At 45.2% G+C, this 27,255-nt stretch overlaps 1 protein-coding gene across 2 annotated transcripts in view; it reads right to left on the bottom strand.

The window, feature by feature from the left end:
* Positions 1–27,255, bottom strand: part of LOC144781044 (acyl-coenzyme A thioesterase 1-like) — a 208,070-nt gene that overhangs the window by 34,236 nt on the left and 146,579 nt on the right. The window contains exons 1-2 of one of the 2 annotated variants that reach the window (XM_078659662.1): positions 16,452–17,168; positions 16,131–16,333 (exon numbers count right to left, since the gene is read on the bottom strand). The exons of the other annotated variant lie outside the window; for it this stretch is intronic. Of the exons in view, the coding sequence (XP_078515788.1) occupies positions 16,131–16,333; positions 16,452–16,989 (741 nt within the window). The 5' untranslated portion in view covers positions 16,990–17,168. Of the gene's footprint in view, positions 1–16,130; positions 16,334–16,451; positions 17,169–27,255 lie in introns of those variants that run through there. 2 annotated transcript variants of the gene reach the window in all.

The following is a 27,255-nucleotide window of genomic DNA, read 5'->3' as shown; positions in this document are numbered from 1 at the left end:
TCTCAGACCTGCATTTTCGTGCCTGCAAGGACCCCCATTGCGGACCTGCTTACAGCATTGCCAGAACTCGAAAACGAGGGCATTTTCCCTGTGGATTTCACCCAGTCAACCCCTGGATACTCTCCCTGGTAAGGCTCCTTGCCGAACTTCACGGCAATTATCCTGTTTACACCAGATCGGTCTCACTGACCCTACATATTCTCCCACAGAACACTGTTGAATATTGTTTCTTGGGCTGAATCCTTCCTTAGTCTCATTCCATCGTGGGACTACTGCAAATGTGTACTCTTAAGGCAATTATCCCTTGTCCTGAGGATGAACCGATATTGTTTGTGGTTCGAAACGTCGTCGACCTATATGCACTAAATGCATAGTTGATATATACTTTTCATGCATATGTGTATGTTATGGATTGTCTGTTATATGATTTACAATAATCAGATGACCTGTTATTGCCTACTACTTCCCCCTTGTTTGTGCTCTCTCAGTGTGTTAGTCCGACATCGGCTGGTGTCCCGCTTCTATCACACGCAGTGTTTCATTGTTTCCTCACTATTTTTTATCAAGGTAATAAATTGTCCGGCTGGACATTTCCTCAAAAATATAGTTCCATTGGGTCTATATTCATTTTCCTTAAATGTTTCTCTGTCTAAGGACCTTATTCTTTGAAATACTCTACTCTCAGACCAGCATCCGGCTCTGGGCTGGGCAGTGGCAATAATGTCCAGTCTCACACACAACTCCCCACACACAACCACACACACACAACCACACACACACAACCAACCACACACACACAACCACACACACACAACCACACACACACAACCAACCACACAACCACACACACACACACACAACCACACACACAATCACACACAACCAAACACACCCACCCACAACCACACACAACCACACACACAATCACACACACAACCAAACACACACACCCACAACCACGCACAAACATAACACACAACCACACACACAAACACACACACACACACAACCACACACAACCACACCCACAACTATACGCCCACAACCACACACACACAACCACTACACCCAACCACACCCACACACCCACACCCAATCAGACAACCACACACACACAACCACATACACACACACACAACCACACACACAGCCACATACACAACCACACACAACCACACACACACACAACCACACACACACAACCACACACACCACACACCCACAAACACACACACAACCAGCCACACACACACATAACCACACACACACACACACACACACATAACCACACACACACACACACACATATAATCACACACAACCACACACAGCCACACGCACAGCCACACACACACAACCACACACACAACCAACCACACACACAACCAACCACACACACACATAATTACACACAACCCCACACACACAACCACATACACAACCACACACACACAACCAACCACACACACACACAACCAACCACACACAACCAGCCACACACATAACCACACATACACACAACCACACACGACACACACACACACAACCACACACACAATCACACACACAGACCCACAACCACACACCAACAACCACGCGTAAACATAACACACAACCACACACACCACACAGACACAACCACACACACACAACTACACGCCCACAACCACACACATACACAACCACACAGACAACCACACACACAACTACACCCACACACACACAACCACACACACATAACCACACACACAACCAACCATACACACAACCAACCACACACACACATAATTACACACAACCCCACACACACAACCACACACAACCAACCACACACAACCAGCCACACACATAACCACACATACACACAACCACACACACACACACACACACACCACACACACACAACCACACACACAATCACACACACAGACCCACAACCACACCCCAACAACCACGCGCAAACATAACACACAACCACACACACCACACAGACACAACCACACACACACACAACTACACGCCCACAACCACACACACACACAACCACACGGACAACCACACACACAACTACACCCACACCCACACAACCACACCCACACACCCACAACCACACACACATAACCACACACACAACCATACCCACAACCACACACAACCACACACAACCACACACGACCACACACAACCACACACACAGCCACATACACAACCACACAGCCACCCACACACACACAACCACACACACACCCACCCACACACACAACCACACCCACCCACAGCCACACGCATACAACCACACACACAACCACACACGCACACAACCACACACACACACAACCACACACACATACACAACCACACACACAACCACACACACACAACCAAACAACCACACACAGACACACACCACACACAAGCCACAACCACACACACACCACCACACACACAACCACACACACACACAACCACACACACACACACACACAAACACACACACACAACCACACACACACAAACCAGAGGTTGTGTCTTAGGAGAAGGACAGTGACACTCGCATGGCACTATACGTTAGTAGCCCATGCATTTGCTAATTATTTTCCAGATAACGTTGCAAGACCATACAGTGGAGTTTTCAGGATTTTAAATAGTTTCTTGTTTGAAGATGTTACTCTCTCCTGCGCAGTCCCCTCCATGGCTCTCAACCTTCATCTCCCTGCCACTCACCCTTCATCCCCCTGACCTGGCACTCAACATTCACCTCCGTGGCACCAGCTCTTCACCCCCCTGGCCTGGCAGCTACCCCTCACCCCTGGCACTCATACTTCCACTTCTCGGCACTCACCTTTCCCCTCCCTGGCACTCACCCTTGACCCTCCTGACTCTTATGTCTCATCTCCCTGGCACTCACTCCTCACCTCTCTGGCACTCACCCTTCACCCCGATGGCCTGACAGTCACCTTTGTCCCTCCTGGCATTCACTCCTCATCTCTCTGTCACTCACCCTTGACCCTCCTGGCCCTAGCCTGGTTTCCCCCCAAGAACAAAAAATAACAAGCATTGGCATAGCCAATAGGTCTCACCTTTGGGACCTTATAAGTGTTTAGCCACGCAACAGTTAATGTTGTTGCACCAAGGATATTGTGCTGCATAACTAAATACTTAGAAGGGCCCAAAAGCGAGACCTATTGGCTATGCCAATGCTTGCTGTTTTATTGGTACTGAATAATGGACTGCAAAGATTGTATCTCGAGAGAAGGAGACAGACGAACGCACTAAATGTTATGAGATTAAGATACCCTAATAGAAGGAAGTCAAAGCGGATCATATAGAGTACTGATAAATAAATAAATAAAATGGTGAAAAGAGCCAATGCCTTCTTAAGGAACTATAAATACAATCATAACCACACTTGAAGTAAACTTCTTGATAAAAAAGACCGCTTTTAAAGGACTATTGTGAATGAATGAATAGCTTTATTTCGATATATTAGACATATCATAAAAGCATTGCAATATAAAACAGTTAAAAAAGTACATACAATTACAATTCATCCTTCTAAACATTTTATACCGTTACTTAGTTCCTCCATCTTACACAAGGCTAAAAATATCAAGGTATCAATTCCTTTGCCATAAGATTATTAAGATAGCTCAAACAAAAGCAGGACATATTACTGGAGAAGCAGTTTCCTCGCGGATCTTATCCGCCATGACCAACCCAGAAATTTAGCCAGGCAACAGGCGAACACGGGGCGAGCATCAGATCTTAAGATGCGTAGAGCCTCTAGATGCGATCTAGTGCCAAGGCTCCTGCATAATGGTTTCAGCCACCTGCACCGAGGTGATACATAGGCTGGGCATTCAAACATTAAATGGGTAATGGACTCCTCCCTATTTTCGCAAAAAGGGCAGAATGGTGTAGTTTGCAGCGGTGGCTTCCAGCTTGCTGTCCACTGTCCCAAAGGTAAAACTCCCACCCTAAATTTGACATACAAAGACCTATCCCCCAGGTTAAGGATCACATCCAGATAGGGTTCTCTAAAAGGGAACTCCTTAAATGACAAAAACTCAACAACAGTTCTGCAAAGCCAATAGGTCTCACCTTTGGGACCTTATAAGTGTTTAGCCACGCAACAGTTAATGTTGTTGCACCAAGGATATTGTGCTGCATAACTAAATACTTAGAAGGGCCCAAAAGCGAGACCTATTGGCTATGCCAATGCTTGCTGTTTTATTGGTACTGAATAATGGACTGCAAAGATTGTATCTCGAGAGAAGGAGGCAGACGAACGCACTAAATGTTATGAGATTAAGATACCCTAATAGAAGGAAGTCAAAGCGGATCATATAGAGTACTGATGAATAAATAAATAAAATGGTGAAAAGAGCCAATGCCTTCTTAAGGAACTATAAATATAATCATAACCACACTTGAAGTAAACTTCTTGATAAAAAAGACCGCTTTTAAAGGACTATTAGCAATTCGAGTTCAAGGAACTAGGCGTAGAGTAGGAAATCAGTAGATTAACGGTTGCTGCAGTCCACTGAGATGTCAGAAGCAACATATGCAGAGTCCTTGGGCGCGCAGTCACAGTGCACCAGTGCGGTATTGCCAGCTACTGCCCAATGCAATTGAAGGAACCACTAGGATGGGACACACTCTTGGCCAAGAAGCGGGAAAGCAGACATGGGCGATCCGCATCCTCTGCAGCAGCCACACGGATGCTTCCATGACCTTTTTCTCCTCTCACCAACTGGATAAAGTCGCTGTGCTTTTCTCCCTCATATGCGACATATGGAGGAATGTAGTGTTGAACTCTACTCTCAGACCAGCATCCGGCTCTGGGCTGGGCAGTGGCAATAATGTCCAGTCTCAGCACACTTTATAACTCAAACGTCTTCACAGAGGAGCAGGGCCTGGAGCTTGTGACTTACATGAAGGCTGGTAGTCAGCACACCACACAGGTTTTATGACGTTACATCGCAAAAACTTTATAAATAAATAAATTCCGTTGTAATGCAGAGGCGCAATTAAAGTGAAATTTCGAGGGGGTGCCTCATAAAAATTTCGGGGTGGGCTGATTCTTCCAGCAATTGGCAGAGCGAAGATGCTAGGCTCTAAGAAGGGATGAAAGAAAAACAACGCCTCGTTAACAAGTAAATGGTCTTTTAAAGACCTGTGAAGTACTCGGTGCGGCTGTGTGCATGACCGGGAAGCTGCTAGCACGGGCTGACATGCACAACGGGGAGGGGGGGCTGAAGCCCTTTGAGCCCAATGGACATTGTGCGCCTGTTGCAACGCATGCCTTTACCAAGCATGCTTTCAACGCAAATGCCATTACAATGCATACCTTTACCACGCATATTTTTTCAACGAATATGCCTTTACCACGCATGCCTTTACAATGAAATTTGTTTAAAAAGCATGTTTGATCAAAGCATATGCGTGACTGATGTTTCGCGGACCCTGACCTTAAACTCTAATCCTGGTCCCTGGCGCGCCCCAACCCTTCTAAAAATAAAATACCCTTCCCCTGCTTTAAACTCCTACCCCAACATGAGTTCCCTGGCCCCAGGGCTTCCCCTTCAGTGGTGTAGCTAGGGATGGGGCGCTCCGCGAAGCACGAGGTTTGGGGGCGGGGGCCTCCCCCGGTTTTTACATGCCGCCTCGGGCAGCAACAAGCCCCCTTGCCCCCCCCCACACTCTCCACGGGCGGCAAAAGCAGGGAAGGAGGTATGAGGGTGTGTTATGGTTGTCTAGTGTCTGTTCTCGGACACCGTACCGCTGCTCCTTCGGTCACCTGCTGTCATCACTGGAATGTTGACAGTTGACAGCTGGTGACCTGCTGAGCAGAGGCGTCTGTTGCGCTCCGTGGTTTACGGTGCCTGTGTTGGTGCACAACTGTAGAATACACTTCACTTCTACTAAGTACGACTACAGATGTATTCTTAACAAATTATGGCGACGAGCACCAACACGAGAATCCACGCATGAGGAACATTTTAGAAATTAATATATGCGGAAAACAAATGGAAGGACTTGAGAAAACAACATAAGACGAAATACTGGTGTATGTGCGCAATTAATGTACAGAAAAAGAAAATTGAAGTTCACTAAGAAGGAAAAAGGATCAAAACAAAAAACAGGATTAATGGTCAGCTAAAATGTCAGTCATTGCGCGTGTCTTTGAAATCTAGAAGTCAGCCTGAATAAGCGCAGACTGCGTGTAAAAGAAAAACATTGAGTGACAAATTTTGAAAGAAAAACAAGCTCACGCATGGAACAGTAAGGCTGACAATGTGAGTGACGAGAGAGTACTGCACAAACAAAGTAAATATACGTTTTGCCGCATGAAGGAGAATGAAAGCAGACAGTAACAAGGAACGCAAAGTAAATCCAGAAAGGGAAAAGTAATTAACGGACCACTTCAGCAACAATCGTTGTGACGGTTAAACGAACTTCTAACGCCTCAGCCCAACTGTCAAAGATGACATAGACGTCCCACAGCTGAGATTCCTATCAACTGTTTTCAAGGCACGCACAGAGTGAAAGTGTGACGTTAACGTCAGGGCGGCCATTTTGAGCTTGAATTGAGTCAGCGCTGCAGTGTTTATCATTAAATTGACGCGTTACGCTATTGACGCGAAGCCTTCAGTGAAACTGAAGGTTCACATAGAAAAAACATCACGGTGATGGGAATCGGAATGAAGGAAAGGCATGGATGTAATGAAACACGGGTAAACTGGGTAAGAAAGAAATAAAACAGGTACTGTTACTAGCGCTAAAGCCTGGAGGGAAGTGTTAACACTACATACATAGCTGAACTTGAGCATTAAGAGGAAAGTTAAAACACTTCTGCGGTGATTTGGTGAAGTGCTTTTAAACGCTGATAAGCTCACCTTGACAAATACTGTTAAAAGGTTGCCTGCATACAGATTCTTACATATACAGTGTATTGAAAGATAAGCAAATGCTTAAACCTTTAAGAGTAACACGTGTAAGTGAAAAAAAAAGAAGTAAAAATTAAAAGAAATTGAAGTAACAGAAAATACTAAGAACAGCAGCCACTAGCACTATATTTCTACAAAAAAAGTGTGCTGACATAAATCTAAAATGGCTTCTGGATACCTGTGGAACCTGTCCCCACCACAAGCGTTCCTACCAGGGAAGGGTGAGCCGTTATCAAGTGGGAGGAATGGAGAGAATATTTCATGAACTATATATCCACGTTCGACGATGATGAGGACTTTAAAGCAGACAAGAAGCACACAATTTTGCTACATTGTTAAAGTGCTGGAGGTATAAAGGTGTACAATAGTATAAATAAAAAGTCAAGGGGGGAAGGAGATGGAGATGTATTTGTTAACGCAATAGATGACCTTAATTACTACTACAAGCCCACTGTCTGTGTGGGAGTGGATAGATACAAGTTCTTCCACAGAAAACAGGGCAAAGAGGAATCCATAGATGACTACGTGTCAGCGTTGAAAGATTTAGCCCTGAACTGTCGATTTGGGGATTTACATGATGAATTTATAAGGGACCAGATTGTGATGCAGGGTCCAACACCAATATTCAGGACAATTTATGGGCTAAAGGTGACTACCCACTACAAAACATAATAGACATCAAAAGGAAGGCAGAACTAACTGGTCGCTGTGCTAAAGCAGTTTTATCTGAAAGTAAAGAGAAAAAAGACGAAAGTACTGTAAACAAGGTGACTTGATTCTAGAAATGCAGCAAAACAAAATAGGAACTACAAACCAGTATCCAGTAAAACTCAGTACAGAAACAAGCGGCATTGATATAGATGCGGAAGTACAACTCACATGGCTGATGATACAAAGTGCCCAGCACGAAGTGTGAAATGCTCATTTTGTAGCGTAATTGGACACTTCCAAAAAGTGTGTCATGGAAAAACGGCAGGTTCAGTCAAAAAAGTTGAAGGTGAGCAGGCTTCTAAACCTGACACATCCGACGAGGATGACGTAAACATGTTTGTTTTAAACATAGATAACGACTGTGTCACGAGAGTCAATGAGACGAGCACTACGAGGACCAACAAGCCAGTTTGTGAAATTACAATTGGGGGAGTTGAGGTTAGTATTGTAGCGGACTCTGGTTCTGCATACACAATTGTGAACAATGATGTCTGGAAGGAGAAATGTGTTCCTCATCTAGGAAAACAGCTAGATAAAGCAGACATTTCAATACAAACATTTACGGGGGATCCCATTGAGGCATGTGGATTTAGGAAACTAAATTTTATGCTCAAGAGAAGAGAGTCGGTTTGCAAACTATACATATCTGCTGTGGGCCCATCAGTGTTAGGATGGATGGATCAAGGGAATCATACTTGACCCCAGTAAGTCTGATCCTGTCTTGGTTGTGCATGACGACGATGATTACAGCAAGAGCCTTTTAAATAGATTTCCAAGTGTCTTCAGTGGTGAAATTGGCACCCTACAGGGGTACAAGCACAAAATTCAGGTCAAGGTCAATGCCATCCCAACGGTGCATAAAGTACATAACTTACCATTTTCAGTGAAAGAGGAAGTGAAAGCCCATCTTGACAAGCTTCTCCAGGACGGCATTATAGAACACGTTGAAGCATCGGAGTGGGTTGCACCATTTGTCGTGGCTAAATTGCCTAAGGGAAGCTTGAGACTGTGCATCGACCTACGCGATCTTAATCGAAACATCGTGGTTGAGCAATTTCCACTACCAAAATTCAACGAAATGTTAGCTAAAACCAAGGGCGTGAAATGGTTTTCAACTATAGACTTGAGATCCGCATATCACCAGGTCCCTCTGCATCGTGAGAGCATGAGACTTACAACATTCGTAACCCCATTCGGGTGTTACCAGTTTAATAGAGTGCTGTTTGGTTTGGCCTCCGCTGCCGTGATGTTTCAGGGGTTAATGCAAAACATTTTCAAGGGTATCTCTGATTTATTGATGTTCCAGGACGACATCCTTGTCATGGGAAGGACGAGGCAGGAGCACAACATGAAAGTAAACCAAGTACTAGGCATTCTTGAAGCCAAGGGTTTGACAGCAGAACATAAGAAATGTAAGTTTGCTTGCAGTAAAGTTAACTAAATGCGGCATGAAATTACAGGAGAAGGGATCAGTCTGAAGAAAGAACTATTGGAGGCCATCAATGAAGCCCCAGTGCCAAAGAACAAAGATAAACTACGATCTTTCCTAGGATTGGTAGAATTTTATGCAAAATTCATTAAAAACTTCTCACAAAACGTATTCCCTAAGACAATTGCTAAAGTTGAAAAACAAGTTTGTATGGGATGAGGATTGTCAGGATGCTTTCAATTCCTTAAAAAGTGAAATGTGTTCCACAGTACAATTGCAAGGTTTTGACCCCCTACTTGAAAACATCATTACAACTGATTAAAGTTGCAAGGGACTGGGGGCTGTCCTTACCCAAAGAGACCCCAGAGGTGAAGAGTGTACTATAGCCTTTGTATCACGCTCCTTGACTCCGAGTGAAGAAAGATTCTCAGTCATTAAGTGTGAAACACTGGGGTGCGTCTGGGGCCTTGAACACTTCAGACAGTTTGTCTGGGGTAACAAGGTTTCTCTACGCAGCGACCATAAGCCGCTTACAGAAGTTTTTACCACCAAGGGATTGTACGCAACATCGCCTAGGCTTGCACGGCTATCTGTGCGATTATGTTGTAGAGTATGTCCCAGGGGTAAAGAATGTAGTCGCGGACTTCTTAAGCCGCATGCCCACTAACGTACCTGAACTTGAGAAACATGACGAGGAAGATGTATTGCAAGTGTACACGAGGAACTATTATTATTATTATTATATTTATATTTATAGAGCGCGCAGCTACCCGGAGGTTTCCCGGCGCTAAGGACAGGATGAGGGAGGGCACAGCAAAAGAGACTTCGGCCTGGGAAGAATAGCCTATTCGTTAAACAACCATGTTTTTAGATTCATGCGGAATTTGAGGTAACAGGGTTCTGTGCGAAGGTGGAGGGGGAGAAAATTCCAGAGGGAGGGCGCAAGATACGAGAAAGAACGTCCACCCATTCTAGCTCGATTAATCCTGGGTACCTGAAACTTGTGCTGGTTTCAGGAACGAAGTACACGTGAAGGGCAGTATTGGTGAACTAGGGTTCTAAGATAGGGTGGTGCCTTGCCTGATTTGATTCTGTGCATATAGCACATGGCTTTGAACTACAGGGCATCTCTTTAGATGAATGGATCTCAGAGCAAGACAATGATTCAACATTATGTGAAGTAATTGATATGGTAACAAAGGGGTGGAAATGTAAGAAAACATTGCCTGAAAGTTTAAGACACTTTTGGGAAGTAACTTAGAGAGAAAACAACAGAACAACCCTGCCCTTGATATATTAAGGTCCCAGGTGGGATCCAACTAATACTGGAGGAGTGGTGTATCTAGGAACCAGAACTGCACAGAATATAGGGCAAGTCAATGTACATATATATCAGGAGAGTTTAGACTTTTTAGTATGTATATTATTTATTAGTTTATTTTGATTTTATGTATCGAAAGGGCAATGTACAAAAAGCAACTTACATTTTTTTGAATACACATAGTATATACATCATCAAATATACATGATAAAAAGGAAAAGATAAAATGGAGAAACAGAATTCTAAACCTGTGACCGGTCCTACCCAGCAAAGTGTTTATACAGCATTCATTCTTTGACATTCATTCCTGTCATTATGCTCATTCCCACATTCTTACATACAGCTTTCATTCCCTAATATAATCCTAGTATATACAACATGGCGAGGTTCCTAATATTTACAACATGGAGATGTTAGGTTTGTTCCATGGGTCTTGGTAATGTTTCCCGGGGCTAACGACAGTTAAGGAGATCCTGATGGATATAGGGAAATCCTGATGTATACAGATCTGTCGTTTTCCTGGATGCGTAAGCCACGAAAGCCGACGAGCGTTTCGGTGTCAGGCCAGGTGGCCACACCTTCATCAGGGCTGAGAGTTTTTTTGCTGGGAGGGGGACAGGTACAGAATCTATCGTAGTAAGCGCACGGTCATTTCCAACTTAATCCGTGTGGTAGGCTAAAGGCACCATCTGATTTTATTAGTTGAATATATGGTTTTCCAATGGCACTGTTTCCAATAATCTTCTAAGGAAGGTGATGGTGTACTGGGTTTCAATACTGGGTTTTTGCGGTAATTGTCTAAGGTATCGGGAGAGGGTCACATTCCCTTCCAATGTCACTGTGGGTCAGATATGGTGGCTTCCAGGCGTAATTTTTAAAATGATCAGAAAAGAGAACCCGAGCATGGGATCCAGTTGTTTTTAGAATGGAGGACGGCAGTTTGAACGAGCCTCGGCTGCATAGGAAGAGGTTGGTGAGGGGACCCTGAGGGTGTCCGAGATTCGTCCTCCTTTGGGGTTCCGTCGGCGCCGATCCGCCGACTTTTGGGAAGTAAAACATGAGCTCTCTCGTGAAAACAGATTGCTATGAAGGGGGGGGGGGGGGGGGGGGGGGTGGAAGTTGTCCCACCAAATACGCTAAGAAGGAAAATACTCGAGATTTGCCACAAAGGGCATCTGGGCATTGCAAAGACTAAGAGTAGAGTCAAAAACAGTTACTGGTGGCCCGGAGTCAGCCTGCCTAACAGTTGAGAGAGTAGTCAGGGACTGCACCTTATGTCTTAATTCCGACAAATCCCAAGTGACATTTAGACCACCATTGCAACCCGTTCCCTACCCGTCCATGCCATGGGAGAGAGTTGGGGTGGCCATTATGGGGCCCGTAATGGAAAAAGGGGAACAGGTGTATATAATTGTCTTGATCTACCCTTTCTCCAAATGGCCCGAGATTAAGTTTGGCACTCAACCAGGTTCATTGAGTGTTGTTAGGTTTCTTGATGAGGTCTTTACACGTGAGGGACTGCCCAAACACATAATCAGTGATAATGGGCCTCAATTCACGTATGACACTTTCAAGAGCTGCACCCACAGAAACCAAATCAGTCACATCACCACCTCAGTCTACCATCCCGCAGGAAATGGTGCCATTGGTGCCTTCAACAGAGTCATCAAGGGCATCATCCAACTAGCCAACAGTAGCAATCGGGAATGAAAACAGGAAATACTTAAATCCATGTGGGCGTACCGCATCGCACTATATGTCACAACTGGCCACAGCACCTTTGAACTGATGAGAGGAAGAACTCCCTTGTCCAAGGACAATGTGGGTTGGGTCAAAGCAGCCAAAAGAGTCAATTGGTCATCAGAGCAAATTAAGGGGCAGTTGACGGTAGCACAAGCCAATTGCAAGAAAAAGTTTGATCAGAAACATGGGTGCACACCAGTCAAGCTTGAAATCGGGGACACCGTCAAGGTTAAGAGAAGCGGTCACTTTAGCAAGGGCAAGGACAGATTCTCACAGCCCCTATCTGTACACAAGGCGTACTGCAATTCAGCCCTGCTCAGTGATGGCAATGTGTGGCATTTCTCTGCCCTTTCACTTTGCAAACACACCCCTGTTGACTTTGACACCGATGCCCAATGCAACACCCCTGCCTTTGGCAGTACATTCACTGGGTTGTCGGACGAGGAAACGGACTGCGAACCTCACCTCTATAACACGGCTGGGCACACCACACCATTGCAAACCAATGCCACTCCCATTCACAGAGGACCTTATCCCACAAGTACTGATAGAGCTGGCAGAATATTACCTCCCACTCCCACACTTGACACTGCCCCTATCCATGGCAACAGTAGAGCAGGTAGAAGGTTACTACCACCCGTGAAACTTTCAGATTGTTTGTGAGTAGCTCACTTTTAAACATTTTATGCCTAGTTCACTTTTGTTAATGCTGAATTGCTTAATTTGTTGCCTCTTCCCCTTCACATACATTCTTCTTTCTTTTTCTCTCTCTCTCTTTCTATAGGGGGAAGATGTGTTATGATTGTCTAGTGTCCGTTCTCGGACACCGTATAGGGTGACCAACCGTCCATAAATTTCACGGACCGTCTGTAATTGGGCCCTCACGTCCGGTTTTTTTCCGTGAGGATCCCTTTTACGGACGCCTTTTGTCCGTAATTTTGGCCATCACAGGGAGCAGCAGTGCTCCCCTGTGAGAAGCCTCAGCCCCTTGATGCTAGCACCTCGCACTCCTCCCGAGCACAAGAGCAGCCCTGCACGCCCATAGTCATTCTGTATGCGGCTAATTGCCACATACAGAATGTCAATGAGGCAGTCTGGGGTGTGACAGCATGTGGCGTCCTCCTGCCTCATTGTACAGCAGGGCATTCTGTTAGATAAAAGGTAAAACGCCCATGCTGCAATGTTAGAAAACAGTTTACATAAAGAAGTCTGTGAAACAAGTTAAAAAGAACAGGTTATGTTCTTTCACTATCTCATCATTTTAGAAATGAAGTATTTTCAATATTATATTCAACACAGCCATGGTTACTGCTTTTCTATTTTAAGCAAATAACGACCATTGACAAAGCCAATAGTCCTGGTTTGTTGTTGGTGTAATGATACTTGCTGTATTATATATCTGGATGCAATGACAGAAACAACATAATACCAGTCACGTGAAACACTATGCTAAGCACAGATTTTTTGCCTAGGTGTTTTAAAACCACGCCCTTAATTACATCGAACACCCCCTTTGAAGAGACCCCCCAGTTTTGTTACGCCACTTAAAGCCCTGGAAACAACACCATGTCACAGTTACCTCACATCCTGGCACTGTGCATCATGCATGACTCATGACTTCTAGTTTTCAGATTGCCTATGTGCAGGGGTATAGTGAACTCTTCCCCACCCCACCCCTTGCTTTAGGAACTACAGCAGGGGTGAAGTTCTTGATGGGCCTCTTCTGGCTACAACTCTGCAGACAAAGGCTCAGCTCATGTGAAAAGGTGGGTCAGTAAATAAGTGAAGGAATGTGTGAATGGCTGGATGGATTAGTGAAAGGATGAATGGTTGAATGAAAGGGTGAATGGATAGATAATGAAAGAAAGGATGGATGAGTGAGTGAGTGGACGTATGGATGAGAGAAAAGGTAAATAGATGGATGTATGGGTGGAAGGGTAGATGGGTGGGTAAAAGGGTGGATAGGTGTGTGAAAGGATGGATGGCTGGATGAGTGAAAGGGTAGATAATGGGTGAGTGAATGGGTGAATGGATGAGTGAAAGGATGGATGGATTGATGAATTGATAAGTGAAAGGGTGGATGGATGGATAAGTTGAAGGGTGGATGTAAGGATTGATGAGTGAGTGAAAGGGTGTAGATGGACAAAAGGATGGATAGATGAGAAGAAGTAAAAGGGTTGCTGGATGAGAGAACGGATGGATGAGTAACAAGGTCAATGGATGGATTCATGAATGGATGAGTAGATGGGTGGTGGGTGAATGGATGGATGGATGAGTGAAAGGATAGATAATGGGTGAGTGAATGCGTGAATGGATGAGTGAAAGGATGGATGGATTGATGAATTGATAAGTGAAAGGCTGGATGGATGGATACGTTAGAGGGTGGATGTAAGGATTGATGAGTGAGTGAAAGGGTATAGATGGACAAAAGGATGGATAGATGAGTAAAGAAGTGAAAGGGTGGATGGATGAGAGAACGGATGGATAAGTAATAGGGTCAATGGATGGATTAATGAATGGATGAGTAGATGGGTGGGTGGAAGGATGGATGAATGGATAAGTGAAAGGGGATGGAGAGAGAAAGGGAGGATGAATGACTAAAAGGGTGAATGGGTGGAAGAATAAGTGACTGGGTGGATGAATGAGAAAGTGAAAGGATGGCTGGATGGGTGAAAGGGTAAATGGCTGGATATATGAGTGAATAGATGGATGGGTAGAAGAGTGGATGGATGACTGTGCGGATGGATGGGGTGAAAGGGTGGGTGGATGAATAATGGATGGATGAGTGAAAGGGTGGATGGAGGGATGAATGAGTGAAATGATGGATGGAAGGATACATGGTGGCTAGGTTTCCAAATGGTTGCATATGTTTGGATATAGATAGCACATAGATGTAAGGACAGAATGAATGGTGAAATACTGAATGATATATAAAAGAATGATTACACCTTGTAGCACCCATTATCTTAAGTAACATTTCCTATACATTGACTTTCACGTTTATGAGTCATTGTCTCTACATAATGTGTGTGTGATGTAATGCACTCTGCCCTACATACTTGGGATGAGTAACACTATAAAAGAAATTAAATTCACATGAGAGACGGTCTATGTGAAGATGAGGTGCACCATTGGAGGGTGGTAGCAAGGCCGGACTGGCCAATCGGGCATCAGGTGTTTCCCAGGAAGGCTGGAAAGGGGGGTGAGCGGTTTTGTTACTTGGGGCTGGCAATGCAAAGTTCCTTGTATATCCAAAAGTTTTGAATCAACAATAAAAGTGGCCTCACTAATATTCAGGTGTGGTTCACCATCGTCTGGTGACTAATGTACCTGCTGGAGCGAGATGCCAGTTTTGAATCGTCTAAGGTAGAAAGCAGCGGCCATACTGAAAAACCGTGAAGTGCACGATTGTCTCAACCTAATATAAACTTATTTTGACTTGTACTGAAGTGGTTGTCTATTTACTTACTTACATACTATTGCGCGACCTCCTCTGACGTGTCTGTAAAACTTACCTTTTGTCCCGAAGTTTTGTCCTGAATTTTGACCTTTTGTCCTGAATTTTTGTCCTGAATTTTGACCCTTTGTCCTGAATTTTTACACTCGCCGTCCTGAATTTGCACCCATGTCAGGTGGTCACCCTAACACCGTACTGCTGCTCCTTCCGTCACCAGCTGTCAGTTGACAGCTGGTGACCTGCTGAGCGGAGGAGTCTGTTGCGCTCTGTGGTTTACGGAGCCTTTGTTGGTGCACAATTGTAGAATAAACTTCACTTCTACCAAGTACGACTACAGGTGTATTCTTAACGGGGGGTTTCTAATTCTAAAGAAATAACACGAAAATGTACACAATGAAAGGCCAAAAGCCTGTTTACAACTAGGGATTCCCCCATGAAAACCCATGCTTCAATCTCGCGGGTGTGCTTTCGGAAATGAAGAGCGGTGTAGGTATCTGTACATTTAGAAGTGTAGTCTACCTGAGGGTGTCGCAGCATGTAGTTTACAGCATCCTCAAAATATTCCAAATGGAATTCTTTCATTTGCTTTGGGAGGTCCTCATAGCCGTAGTACGCTAAGGCCAATGTGGCAAAGCCACGACTGGCTAGAAGACTCGCTCTGTACTCAGGAAGGCCCCCACCAGTGCCATAAATGTCAATAATACCAGGGAAGGGACCGGGCCCTGTAAGAACAAAGAAAGATTTGAGAAAGTCTGATCTTTAGAAACTCCATGTTAGCAGTTAGTCACTACGGATTTGTTTTATAACGTTTTTCAGCCATAAGCATTACCCGTCACTCACCTGGAGGCTGGAAAAGGGTTGCTCTGACCTTGCCTTCACGCACGGGGACCCTCTGCACCCGCTCTCGCAAGAAGCTTCGCTCGTTGGTGACCTGGGCAAGGAGCTGACCAGGGGGGTCGTGACCCTCGTACACTTCAAAGTCCACAAAGAAGGGGGTCAGGACGTCTCTCTTCAACAGGCGCCGGTGTGGGGTCTCTGGAAGCAGCGACCACACCAGCCCCATGGGCTCCACCCCCGTGTAGCTGCCCCCCAGGGCTGGGGAGCTAGTCAGGTCCAGCTCCCCGCTGCTGTCCGCCCTATACTGGGCGGAGGATCGGAAAGGCACCCCCGTCTCATCAGTGAGAGAGGCCCTGAGTGTGACCTCTTGCAGCGGCGAGAGGCCACTCACTGAGACCCGCACAGGGTCATCAAACAGGCACTTGGCGGAGGGAGCGATCCGCACACTCACTGTGGACATGGGAGCTCTGCTGAGGGCGGTATGAACCCCCACCACCCTGCTGAACCACAGCGCGGAGGCTCGCCCGAAGACACACAGCATATTGTCCCCTTCAGGGAGGAGCGGCGTTTCTAAATGGTGTGAGATGTGACAGCTCCGTGAGTAACGTCTGCTGTGGCATGCGGGGTCACAGCTATAAGCACGCGCGATGGAGGGGGATTTGTCGCCTCTCTGCGCAGACGCTAATCACACCCTCACGGTAGCAAACATCAACATAAAAGAGAGACTACACCGATCTCCGTCCATCTGGAACTGTCGAGCGCGCCTGCTTCGAACGTCAAGTTCAATGTCACAGAACAACAAGCATTGGCTTAGCAAGGCATTTGGGATCTTATGAGTATTTAGCCATGCAGCACAGTACACTGTGTGCTACATCTATTGTTACTTCACGTGCCACTGGTGAACCGCCACACACAGCCAAGGATTTTATGTATTTATTTATTTAATGTATTCTTATAAAGCGCGGACTTTACCCGAAAGTGTCAGAGCACTGTACAATAGAACCAGTTACGTTACTTGAGAGAACTGTTACATGAATGGAACAAATAACAAGCATTTGCAATGCAATAGGTCTCGCATTCACGCAAGTTTGAGCTATTGGCATTGTAAATGACAATGCCTTTTATTTATGTTTTGGTTTTTAAAACATAAATAAAAGGCATTGTCATTTACAATGCCAATAGTTTAAACTCTTGCAAATGCAAGACCTATTGCATTGCAGATGATTGTTTAAAAGTGTGTGTGTCTCATACAGAAGGTAGCAGAAGGAACACAGACGGGGAGGGTGTGGGGAAGCAAAACTGAGGGTTCGTGAGTGGGGAAGCAAAAATGATGGCATGGTGTGGTGAGGGAAAGGGCATGGAGGGCTAGGGAAGCAAACAATAGAGCAATGTGGCGGCAGGGGGAGAAAAGCAAATGAGCGAGAGCAACATTAAACTGGGGTGAAAGCACACCCTTTACAGGTAATCGGAGCTGAGGAGCAAAGCGCAGCGAGCTGCCACTTTGGAACTGCTCAGTAAAGCGCTCCAATACCTTCTTGTCAGGTTTGCAGGTGCGGGAGAGTGTGTCCAAAGAGACATCTCAGAGAGGAACAAACTGAAACAAGCTCCCAGAGTTCGACAGTGTTTTGATACTAAAGGTAAGAACACAGAGACAGTGTTTGGTGAAAGGTCCGAAGACTAGACCCACCCAGTGATACACTCTTCACTTGTACAACTATGAACATGTGTTTCTCTGAGACCAAACTGTCCAAGAAGTTGTGGAAAGATGTACACGGTGCTAACAGAACCCCAGTGTTGTATGCCTCCGTATGACAACCACGAGATTGAAACTTCAAGGAAAAAGTACAGTCTAATGACTTACAATCGACTATTCTTCCACACCCTCACTTTCATACACACTTGGGTCCCATATTCCGAGAAACACAAGAAGCTGACCATCACACCGGAAAGGACACATCACGTGCAGCGTCCCCCATGTCTGGTTTAAACGCAGGAAATTAGGGAGTACCACTGCTGCATTGGCATTAAATGGACACCAAGGCAAGCATCTATCCAAAATATTATAATTGTGTGATACATGCTTATGTAATGTCTCTCGGTACATGCAGAGCCTGTGCACATCACACACCAAATTGTTCTCAGGCAGAAGATGAACACTCATAAAGGGTGGACGTGCAATATGTAACCCCCTGAAAGAGAATCTTTTAGTGTGAGTGAGACAAGCTGACCGGGGAGTGGAGCAGACCCACTTAATTAAAATAGTGACATAAATTAACACTTCACAAGATCTATTTGTACCCAACAGGCACCTACTAGATTGACAGGGTGCCTGAACGGGGTGATCCAGAATCAGGGGTATTATGTTTTTTTAGGAATGACCATCTTGGGATAAACAAAGAAGTTGCCGCTACAAAATGCCTTAAGCATACTGAAATGTCACATACAAAAGAATAAACTCCCAGGCAAGGCCTTCATGTACTCTGTTCTTGCTCCTTTGCATAATGGACTCAATTTATAGTGGCGCCGTTTGTACCTGATTCGCACACGCAGAGGACGGGGAACGTCCAACTAAAGAAGCACATCTGGAAAGAAGGGCACTATAAAAATATGAAATGAAATTACACCCGCAACCACTCCACGATAGCATGTGCAGTGCACAGGGTTCTGCAGTTCGGCCCTCTCACCACAAAGTAAAGTAGCAAAGACTGAATTTGCTTTCTTGAAGAGAGGTAACACATTGAAATCGATCTAGAATAGCTGTGTGATGTTAAAGCCAGAGTTATTTTAAATTTTACATCAGTAACAAAGTGACGTTCAGCGTCAACAGAACCGTGAATTGTAATGCAGCTTATCGCTGTCTGTGGCATAAAAAAGGTGCACATTTTGAAGGCTCAATACCAACAATCAAATCAAACTTGAGACACAGGTTTATTCAACAGAGATAATAGCTAAGATCAACTGAACAAACTAGAGGCCTGAGCACACCAAACAAGAAGTCAGGAAAAAAGTATTTTAGACTCTGCATTTTTATAAATCTGAAAACTGGCGCTCTTTCCATAACTCATGAACACATTCGAAAATACAGCACAGTTAAATTACCACAAAAGGAATACTATACACAGAACATGCACGAGACTTCATGGGGAAATAATGGCCTTTGATGCAATAATAATAACAAGCCCCACTCCCCCCCTCCAGCTCAGAGAAGCAGCCCCTGATGGAGACCCGACGGCTGAGATCACTTACCCTACGCCGGCGGGACTGCGTCTGCGGCCTCCTCCACCGTGGCGAGCTGGGGCATCATATACTGAATATGTGGGTGCACCCCCAAATCCACCTGCTCGGAGACCGTGGGACAGGCGGATGCAGTTTAGGCACGACGTCATCCTCAAACAAGTCGGCCTGGAGCGGAGAACAGCCTAAGAGACGCGGGAGGGCATGAGCGTGACGCCGTGAGCGTGCACGTTGACGTTCTCTGCGGCTCCTGCCAGTGGCGGCCCTGCAAAGCTAGATGCGCGTTCACAGACCTGAATCGGCTCGTGCCCATACTACAATCGGCCCGAGCAAAGGTCTGTCTCCAGGTCTGTCTCCCTTGGAGGCAAACACGGCGACTATAAGTCTCGTTGGCGGCAACGTTTCGCACTGCAACACCAGCGAGACCTAAAAAGCACCTGCAGAGTTCCTTGTGTTTCCAACAGGTTTCATGTAGCAATAAAAATGTCAAGATAACTCTGATGATTAATATTCCTGCTGTACAGAAATCTTTTGTCTAGTGGCAGTTTACACTCATGATAAAGTAGCGCAGAAGGCTAATTTGCCTGCTGCAAAGTACGTGTGCCATGCATCTCATTGAACTGTATTTTATGTGGGTAGCTTTGTGAGTTACTGTTTTTGACAGAGATTCTTTTGATACTTGCAGTTCATAAGTTACAACCATAATATAGCACAGTCTATTACGAACGGGCATCGAAGCGCTGCATGCAGACTGCATGGGATAGTTTGGAATGTTATGTTTTCCCCTAGTCTCTCATTATCTTAATGTTGCTAAAAAGAGTTTGTTCGAGTGGAAATACAACCTTATTAGTAAAGTCCACACCAGCCACCGTAGTAAATTTTAAATCCTGAGTTTGAATCCCCAGACCAAACATTATTAGAATATACTGCCTACTAGTATTAATGACATGTAATCCTCATGGACTTATGCACAATTTCCTATATACTGATTCACGCGTGCATGATTCATTGGCTCTGTATAATGTGTGTGAAGTAAAGTGCTCTGACACTACACTGGTAGTAGCGCTATAAAACATAATTAATGCATTTTAGAGAGACGACGGGACCTGGAGGAGCGTGGTGGTGAGGGAGTCCATTTTCGGAGGGGAAGGCAACAAAAATGATTTCACTGGGCGCTACTAGCACTATGGCCGCCCTATTAATACATAGGAGATACGGATACATGTGAAGTTATTGGGGGGAGGTTAATTGTATGAAACTTCATTTTTAACATTTTAATTTCCCAAGAAAGACAATAATAGCGTGTACCGGATTTACTTTTTTTAACCGACCTTCCATATAGCTCAAACCTCGTTTGTTCCACGCAAAGCAAAAAACTCACCCAAAGACACACATTTACCTAGCAGCTCTGACATCACGCGGCAAACAAAGCAAATAACACATGCCCTCATGAGGATTAATTCTCACCTGCCTCCATGGGTTTGTTTTAACTAGGCAACAGGTGTTCCTACATTTTGAAACACGTTAAACTTTCCATTCCAGACAACGCAGGGCACATGAGTGAAAGTCAAGACCTACCCGCCCTTCCCCACACCTTCCGTCCACAGTCTTTTTTTGTGACATCACTTATAGATCCAATCACTATGTAAGACAACCGGTCGAAACCCAACTGGTTTGTAGGAAGTCTATAGGTGGAGTTAGCCAGGTGCCGCTCAGCAGGCACACTCGTGCTGCGCGCTGCATGGTACCGGGTGCAGGCAGAGGTCTTCGAAGCTCGAACAAACACACATGCGAAGAAGCGCACATCGTTTCTAGAAGGGAGCAGAAACAGACCTCCAAAGCGCAAGAGCTACACAGATATGCTAAAACAAACAAGCCTCACCTCTTAATTTCTCAGCCAGCTTGCAGAGTCCGTTACTACTATTGCATCACACGCTCCGCCCACTGAAGGAGGTGCCCAGCCCACGTCCCATTATAGTTTGCACCCTCACGCACTGCATCGCGTCATTTGTAGGTCTGTGACTCGTTGTCCGCACCTTCAATCGGAGACAAGAGGAGTTTACCGTGATAGGCGAAAAGAAATAGGTTTATCCTCAAAGAAGTCGGCCTGGAGCGGAGAACAGCCTGAGAGATGGAGAACAGCCTGAGAGACGCGGGAGGGCATGAGCGTGACGCCGTGAGCGTGCACGTTGACGTTCCCTGCGGCTCCTGCCAGTGGCGGCCCTGCAAAGCGCGTTCACAGACCTGAATCGGCTTGTGCCCATACTACAATCGGCTCGGGCACAGGTCTGTCTCCAGGTCTGTCTCCCTTGGAGGCAAACACGGCGACAATAAGTCTCGTTGGCGGCAGCGCTTCGCGCTGCAACGCCAGCGAGACCTAAAAATAGCATGCCATAGAATCAAAGCGACGCAGGCATAAGGCACACAATTAGGGTGACCAACTGGCATGGTGCAAATTCAGGACGGTGAGTGTAAAAATTCAGGACAAAGGGTCAAAATTCAGGACAAAAATTCAGGACAGGAGGTCAAAATTCAGGACAAAACTTCGGGACAGAAGATACGTTTTATAGACACATCAGAGGAGGCCGCGCAATAGTATATAAGTAAGTAAATAGACAACCACTTAAGTACAAGTCAAAATAAGTTTATATTAGGTTGAGACAATCGTGCACTTCACAGTTTTTCAGTATGTCCGCAGCTTGCTACCTTAGACGATTCAAAACTACCATCTCGCTCCAGCAGATACATTAGTGATCAGACAATGGTGCACCACGCCTGAATATAAGTGAGGCCGCTTTTATTGTTGATTGAAAACTACTGGATATTCAAGGATCTTTGCAGTGCCAGGCCCCAGTAACTAAACCGCCCCACCCCCCTTCCAGCCTCCAAGGGAAACACCCGATCCCCGATCCGGCCAGTCCGGCCTTGCCACCACCCTCCAATGGTGCCCGAGTCTTCACATAGACTGTCTCTCATGTGTATTTAATATCTTTTATAGTGTTACTCATCCCAAGTACGTATGGTAGGGTTTTGGAGTGCGATACATCACACACACACACATTATATAGAGACAATGACTCATATAAATGTGAAAGTCAATGTATAGGAAATGTTACTTAAGATAATGGGTGCTAATATGTGTAATTTATTCATCTATCATTAAGTCTTTCACCATTCATTCTCTCCTTTCATCTGTGTGCCCATCTATATCCAAACATATTCAACCATTTGCAAACCTATCCACCGTGTATTCCTTCCATCCATCATTTCACTCATCCATCCCTTCATCCACCATTTCACTCATCCGTCCAGGATTCCTCCATCTACCCTTTCACCCCATCCATCCATACACTCATCCATCCACTCTTCAACCCATCCATCTATTCACTCATCCATCCATCCACCCTTCCACCCATTCAGCCATTCTTTCACTTACTCATCCATCCACCCAGTCACTTGTCCTTTCACCCATTCACCCTTTCAGTCATTCATCCTCCCTTTCTCTCTCCATCCCCCTTTCACTTATCCATCCATCCATTCATCCTTCCACCCACCCACCCGTCTACTTATCCATTCATGAATCCGTCCATTGACCCTATTACTCATCCATCCTTTCATTCATCCATCCATTCTCTCATCCATCCACCCTTTCACTTCTTCACTCATCTATCCATCCTTTTGTCTGTCTATCCCCTTTCACTCACTCATCAATCCTTACATCCACTCTTTCACTCATCCATCCATTCACCATTTCACTTATTAATTAATCAATCCATCCATCCTTTCACTCATCCATCAATCCATCCATCCTTGCACTCATCCATCCATCCATTCACTCACCTATCTACCCTTTCACTTATCCAGCCATTCTTCCATTCACTTGTGGTATATAAATAAATAATACCGGATCTAGGTTTTACTGGACATAGTAATAACAGATAGCTCAATAAATAAGAGTCAAGATTCGAGGTAGTAGGAGTTTGCAGGTTTAATACAGCATAAAGGACAGGAACAGGACAACCTGCACAGGAATGGGATGGCAGCGCTGCCGGGGGCAAGATCAGGATCGGCGTAACATTTAATAACAGTACACAAGTATATATATTAAAACAGTTGCATTACAATGAATACAGTAGGCGGGGCAGTGGGTGTGGTCAATAGCAGTCGCGAAAGATAAGGGTGAAAGTAGGTGTAACAAGAGGCGTGTACATAGACATGTGATGTAAACGTAACAGAATATGTCATAAATGGGGCGGAAACATGGAGGGGCTACCTAAGGAGCCGGGACCTCTAACCTAATGGTGCGCGCAAACTGACAATGACGTGTTACTAGGAGAAGCTGGGGGCTATGAACTCTGTGCTAGGAGTAGAGACTGAAGTCTGGAGAGTCAGGGCGACATGTACCTAAACAATATCTAGTATCTGATGTTTAGAGAACATGTTGATAGAAACCAAAAGCTATCGGGGTAAAGGCTAACAGACTCTAAGACTGGTGCATGCATTATTCTACATGTAGTACGTGCTGAGGAATATTAAATGACCATTAATACAGTATTTCTCTTACATGGAGACGTAAAGGCTAGACTGTGACGGAAACTATTGATGCGATTCAGTAGCTTAGGAATGCAGAGAAGGAGGGCTGGACTGATAACTAGAATCATAACATACTCTTGGCAGACTAACAGGCAGAGCCAGGCTGAGCCGGGCACTGTGAGGCAGGAAGTAAGTGAAGGGTCGAGGATACAGGTGGGGGCTGTATCGCTCCTCAGCGAGGGTTCAGGAGACAGGAGCTGAATCTGGTGTCCAGGCCCTTTTGAGGCCTAGAAACGGGGACTTTTCAATGAAATAACGTGCACACTGAGAAACGTGGCAACGTAACTTTACATAGGCCTGATATTCATAGTATTCACGAGAACTGGAAACTGGCATACTAGAGATGGACACAGCTGTAATTGCGTCTTTAATCGATCATGGGGAATACATATGCATATTAATCATGCACACATAACATAAGATGGAGAACACGTAGGGACACAGAACATGGCAAAATTTACTTTTCCACATTCCCTCCTTGTCACTACGTTTCCATCAGGAAACATCAATATTCATGATACCATCTATCATTTCATACAGTATCATTTGCTCGTCTCGAATTTTCTTGGAACGGGATTTAGAACGGGACTTGGGACTAGGAATACAAGAGGTAGCACAAATGCCACAAATCGCAGGGCCACATTGTAAACAGAGGCAGCAACTGAATATGATCGCTACTGCAATACCTAGAAATGACAATACTTTCCATCCCCAGGCGGAAATTATATTCCAGAACCAACCGGACCATGTCCAGGTGCCTGGATCTTGGTGTAACATATGGGCAATTTTATGGAGTCTGGTTATAGCTGAATAAACAGACGGCGCGTTATTAGGAATGAAAATGCAGCAACTAGATCCGATGACTCTACATGCCCCGCCCCTATCGGCCAGTATGACGTCAAGGACGAGACGATTCTGGAGCACGACAATTCTCATAAAGGATTGCTCTTCGGTTAAGTTACTTAGAGCAGAAGTAGTCTCAATCACTACTGCTTCAAGGGTTCTCGTTAATCTACGTATCAGTTTACTATTCACGACAGTGCCTAAGTAGGGGAAGACACCTTTATTGATATCTATGTATTGTTCTAGAGCAGTTTCAGTATAATCGACAATAGGGAGGTCTCTCTTGTGTCTAGTATGTACTAGGTGGGAATTCCTATGATAGTCAGGTGGGGCTAGAAAAACTGGTGGCAGTAGGAAGGCAATGTAACAGGTTCCCTCCCAATCGAGGGGCAGACGAACATATGCGGTCTGACCACAAACAAAATAAGAATGACGTGAAGCTTTGAAAATAGATTTCCCACTGTCACTATACTTGACGATAGTAGTACAATCACTATGGCCTACATGTACGGAACCATTCTTTCGGACACATAATTCGCCTTTAACTGGTAGTACTGACATAGCAGGTAAGTCTGGAGTAGTATCAGACTGAACATTCAGGACCATGAAATTCGAAGAATAATTACCTAAATTATAAACTTCATTTTCTAGATCTAACCCTGTTCTGTGGGGAAGACCTTGCTTGTCTGGAAAACATGTACTGTTAAGAAAAGACATATCTGTTGAGGATGACGTTAACGTGGACCATGCTCCACACGAACCATTATGTGAAAATGGATAAGGAAAGAGTGGCAGAACTCCCTTCGGTGTCTGGAAAGGGGGGAGTCGACCACACACCCAACAATTAGTGGCATTGCTGGTCTGGTGTGAATAATGTAACATGCGGATAAAAGAATTATTTCGCATAGCGAGACGATAAGAGAGTTCATGAGGAGGCAGATCACTAAACGTGTGCTCTACTATAGCATTAGAAGACTTATTTACATGAGAAACTGGAAAACACAAATAAAAAGCATAACTGGTGCAGGTAATCATGAGGCTGAAAAACAATATGAAACTTAGAAAACGATACATCGGATTGAGTTTTGACTAACTCTCTCACTATGGGGGTCTATTATATACATGTCAGAAACTGGTCTAACCGTTTCACCTAGGGGAGGACTTAGACAATCAAACTGGCTGACTTATTTTACTAGACCTTAATTTGAGCTTATACTCCTGTTGCGGAGTTTTCTCTAACGGGGAGGGTTCAATATCATTGTCTTTTGCGGGACAGTCCTTAAGAATAGTACTTTGGCAGTCTTTAAGATCCTCGGAAATGTTCTTTGAAACAGGCTTCAATCCAAAAAATCTTTTCACATGTGACAGGTGGACCCAGCCCTTCCTGCCTTCCAGCTTGACGGCAGTACGGGTGGCCAGGAGGACCTGTCGGGGTTCCTTCCAGCGAGGCTCCAGCGGACTTGAACGATCAAAGTTCCGGACAAGAACCATGCATCCGGGAACGATGTCATGCGGTGCCACCTCGGTATTGTCTGGAAATGCGGCAGCAACCTGTGAACGACAAGAGTTGAGGGCAGACATCAAGGAAGCTAGGTAATCTGTCAGCATATTACTTGAAACATCGGTAATACTTCGAGGTCTAGGTGTACCCCACATGTTAGGGGGGCGGCCGAATACGACCTCATACGGGGACAGACCTGATCTGGAGTGTGCGACCATGCGCATATAAAATAAAGCGACTGGCAGAGCTACTAGCCAGTCCACACCTTTCTCTTTACAAATCTTGGCAATACGGTTTTTCAGGGTCTGATTATGTCTCTCTACTAGACCAGCTGCTTCAGGATGGCGTACACAATGGAACTTCCACTGGTACCCTAACAAAAGGGAAACATGTTTCATCAACTCGGATGAGAATGGCTGGCCGTTATCAGAATATACGACTCTAGGGAGTCCATAACGGGGGAAGAACTCACGAACCAACTGCTTGGCAGTGGTCGCGGCTGTGTAATCTGGGACTGGATATGCCTCTGTCCACCTGGACAAAGCGCATACAACTACAAGGACATACTTGAAACCTCGACATCGCTCCATCTGAATATAATCCATCTGGAGGACTTCAAAAGGGTGGTCAGGGGGC

Source organism: Lissotriton helveticus, chromosome 9 (assembly GCF_964261635.1).
Source record: "Lissotriton helveticus chromosome 9, aLisHel1.1, whole genome shotgun sequence".
NCBI classification, from domain to species: Eukaryota; Metazoa; Chordata; class Amphibia; order Caudata; family Salamandridae; genus Lissotriton; species Lissotriton helveticus.
This window is presented reverse-complemented; position numbering and strand designations above follow the sequence as displayed.